Source organism: Monomorium pharaonis, chromosome 1 (genome assembly GCF_013373865.1).
Source record: "Monomorium pharaonis isolate MP-MQ-018 chromosome 1, ASM1337386v2, whole genome shotgun sequence".
In the NCBI taxonomy this organism is placed as follows: Eukaryota; Metazoa; Arthropoda; class Insecta; order Hymenoptera; family Formicidae; genus Monomorium; species Monomorium pharaonis.
The window spans coordinates 24,033,230-24,037,681 of NC_050467.1; the positions used below are offsets into that span (position 1 = coordinate 24,033,230).

The window sequence follows — 4,452 nt, forward strand, 5'->3', positions numbered from 1 at the left end:
TTTTTGTCTTTTTAATGCTACTATTTTTTAATGCTAAATAACCATATGTTATGGTAAATTATTCGCTTTTTGGAACTTTATCTTTTACTACATATATTTAGCTTATCTAAAAACAGAACAACACTCGCCTTTTTAAATAAAATGATAAACTGCACATGCAACACCATGATGTTGCGAAACTGATACAACATATATAAATTATATTAAAAAACAATAAAAATAATTATCTCAGAAGTAAGACTAACAATTATATGCTAAAAGATAACAATTGCATTAATTAAAACAATTCGAGTATACAGACTATAATATTCAACAAGCTAAATATCGCTTCGAGGTGAATTGTGATAAATTTTTGAATGACGTGTTAAGATCAAATCACCAATGCCGGCACACCACATAAATGCGGCAACGGCAAGTTGTGTTGTGAGTCGGAATAAATCGATTTTGTCGTTGCGAAGCCAATCCTCAGGGTCCTCCTAAGTGGGGACGTTTATAAAAGGAACTGGTGAACCCAAGCAGCCAGCATTGCATCGTTGGTTAGACTGGTGATCTCCACGTGGCAGCGCGGATTCGAATATCTTTTTTATAACGTTGATTCAAGTGACGCATGATCAGAATGGTCTTAAACGCGCCGAAAGTGAAATTTTACAACGGCAACGAAGTGCCGATCCTTGGCCTGGGCACATGGAAGGCAAGTTGCTTTTTCTGGCTTTTTCCGCGGCATTTTCTTAAGTCCTTAAGTCGTTGGTTAGTTTAGACATTCTTGACAACGATATGTGTATATGTATTTTATCATCGGGTCGTATTTTGTGGAATTAGTGGAGAGATAGATATTATGTCATACTCTTTCCATATGCGAGAATTTCTTATCTGAAGCTCTCGTTTCCGCAGATTCATTCAGTTAAATTATTCTGTTTTTATCAAACCAGATAACGTCAGATATATGTAATTAGATTTTATGGAGTCATGTGACGGTGTAAGACGCGTTTCATTTATGTCAAGATTTTTATAAAAAAAAAAAACATTTTGACATTAAAATCAATTCTAAGATATGATTTTCTGTAAAAAAGTTTATCAAAATTTTTACAAGTCAATCAGTTCAATTGCGTCAGAGACTTTGCATATTGCTGTGAATATCTACAATTAATACATGTACACATAAAATCTTACTGAGAAATTTTTTTCGGTTTGCATACTTTGACTTTAGGGGGTATTTTCAAGGTTAGTTTCGTCCGAAGACGAAAACTAGACGTGCTCGACCTCCCACGGGGATATGTGGTCATATGACGTCGTGAGGTGTAATATACTTTGACTTTATAAGGTTTAATTGGTTATGGAATTAATGACAGTAAAATGCTAAAGTAAGGCATTTATTGTATTCATTATTATAATGTTCTAATTTAAATTCTAATTTAATTACACTTTTTAGCATATAAAACAAGCTGTATTTTAGAATTTTTTCATGTCATTAGTTATTAGAACTGACTGGTTAAAGATCACAAATATGACAGAAACAGATACATGCAATGTTTTATGCTTTTATTTCAGGCAGTGCCATATATAAAAAATTTAAGAAGTGAAAACTGAGATCTTAATTGAGATAGTAAAAATTTGTTTAATGTGACAGAAGAATATTTAATGAATACTCTTGCATAAATTATATATTATTATTTAAACATTTTATTTCTTTGTTTACTTTTTATTATTTTTTTTATAATTTCTTATTTTGTCTTAATACACAAGTTTTTTTTTTAAATTTCTTTGGAAATGAAAAATTTTGTAACTCTTACGTGATTTTATGTCATTTTATATCATCACTTTTATTACATGTTTTCTTTATCAGCTTAAGTGCAAATATGTTATGCAATCTATGGCTCAATAGCTGATGATTATAAAGCACATTCTAATCTGAACTAATAAATTATCATCATATCTATATTTATTGCTTAATATCACCAAAGGAATATAATTTTTAATTGTAAAATGATTTGTAAGATTATAAATAATTTTTTAATGAATATATTACATTATATTTGTTTTTAATTTCTTTTATATGATTATAATTAAAATCTCATCTATTTGTTCTCTAAAAATGTAATGTCAAAATAATATTAAGTCTCTCTGATTAGTTTATTATAGATCTTTTTTAAGAAAAAGAATCAACCTTAAATTGATAAAGGATTTAATTTTTATTCGATTTTATTTCAGTCTAAACCAGGAGAAGTTACACAAGCTGTAAAAGATGCCATTGACATTGGCTACAGACATATTGATGGTGCGCATGTTTATGGCAATGAGAAAGAGGTCGGTGCTGCTATTCAGGCGAAAATAGCGGAAGGCGTTGTGAAGAGAGAAGATCTATTTATTACCAGCAAACTGTGGAATACTTTTCATAGACCTAACCTGGTTGAACCAGCTCTCAGACAAACGTTAGACGATCTTGGTCTTGATTATGTAGATCTCTATTTAATTCATTGGCCATTTGGATATAAAGAAGGTGAAGCGCTTTTTCCTACAAATCCTGATGGTAGTACCGCAGTCAGCGATGTAGATTACGTTGACACTTGGAAAGCTATGGAAGACGTGTTGGCCAAGGGTTTGACGAAAAACATTGGTATCAGTAATTTTAATTCCGAGCAGATTACCAGATTACTTAAGAATGCAAAAGTCAAACCTGTTACAAACCAGGTAAATCAAAATCAGTAATAATTGAAAGAATTTTGGTAATTAATTTTTAGTTTAATTTAATAATGTTAATTTATGAATTTAAGATAAGATGTAATTTTAAAAAGGCAAACATTGAATAAAATATAATAAAATTCTTTTTTTTATTTATTAATATTTTAATTTATTTTACATAGAGTATGTGCGCGCGCGCGCGCGTGTGTGTGTGTGTGTGTGTGTGTGTGTAAAGTGTAGTGTAAAGAATTATTTCTATAGATATTTATTAATTTTGTTTCTTGTTATTTCAGGTTGAATGTCATCCATACTTAACACAAAAGAAATTGTCAGACTTCTGCAAGGAAAAGGACATTCTTATTACGGCGTACAGTCCACTCGGATCACCAGATAGACCATGGGCCAAACCAGATGATCCAAAATTGTTGGAAGATAAGAAATTGATTGAACTTGGACAAAAATACAACAAGACTCCTGCACAAATAGTAATTCGTTATCAAGTATGTTATTAATATTAATATCTCGAGCGCACTCTTTCTAATATAAATTAAATATGTTAAATATAGTTTTAATTTTTTAAAATAATGTTTTGAAATTTGAAATGTTTGTGACAATTTAATGTTTTGATTATTATATATTAATTCGAAATTTTAATAACTATTTGCAGTTGGATCGTGGTCATATAGTAATTCCAAAGTCAGTTACCAAGTCACGAATCGCTCAGAACTCGGAGGTATTTGACTTTAAACTTTCACCGGAAGACATTGCTTATATTGATTCCTTTGATTGCAATGGAAGAATTTGTGGATTGCATCAGTAAGGGCTTATTACTAGATTACATTTATAAAAATATTTCATACAAGTTATAAGTTTATATTTAAAACGAGTTTATAAAAGTTAACGCGTTATTAAGTGTCATTCTTGTTTTACATATAATTTTTTGTTTATTTTTAATTGATTGGCTCATGCATTTACAATAATTATTTTGGTGGTAAACTCAGTGGTAAATATTGGATATATTTTGAATAAATTTGAACTTGGATTTTCTTGGTACAGAGAACAAGCTTAATAGCGTGCTAGCATTTTTATAAGCATTCTAAATACGGACAGCATATAATAATTATATTAAGTTGCAGTATATTAATATTTCTGTTTTTATTTTTCATTTTCAGTGTGAGTTCCAGCCCATATTACCCGTTCAGTATTCCCTTCTAAGCAATCAAAAGCAAGTGAGATCATGATATGTCTACGTGTGTCTTTTACTAAACTTTTTTCATTCAAATATATCTTTAAACTACTTATTGTTTGTTTGTCTATACACACAGATTTTAATACTACACTAGATCGTACTACCAATGGCCAAGAAGTTTTATTAGGTATCCAATTTCAACCATTTTTTGAAAATTATCTTTAATAATATTAGCCATACAAAAAATGGCGACTATGTGTATTAGTATATATGTATAATTTTTATGAGGATAAGGGGGGGGGGATTATTAACATTGATGATGGCTAAAACTGAATATCCTGCCATGACAATAATTTTCCAGGCTCTAAAACAAGCGATCTAGAGTCATATTATCTGTGTGAATATATAAATATTATATCTTTTATTATATATCCTTATAATATTATTTTTATATACGTAAACAATAAGCATCTTTTCGTGCGTTATCATTTTTCAAATACTAATTTTTTAAATAAAATTTAATTATATTAAAACTTGTGCACGTGTGTTAAAATAAAAGAATTTTTACAGTGTACAAAATGTCA

At 29.4% G+C, this 4,452-nt stretch overlaps 1 protein-coding gene across 1 annotated transcript; it reads left to right on the forward strand.

Annotated features, from left to right (window-relative positions):
* The first annotated feature begins 471 nt into the window (after positions 1-471).
* Positions 472-3,980, forward strand: LOC105838529 (aldo-keto reductase family 1 member B1). The gene is made up of 5 exons (XM_012684162.3): positions 472-691; positions 2,209-2,688; positions 2,973-3,179; positions 3,347-3,495; positions 3,852-3,980. The coding sequence occupies exons 1-5, from the start codon at positions 608-610 to the stop codon at positions 3,892-3,894; spliced, it is 963 nt and encodes a 320-aa protein (XP_012539616.1). The 5' UTR covers positions 472-607; the 3' UTR covers positions 3,895-3,980.
* Positions 3,981-4,452: the final 472 nt, after the last annotated feature.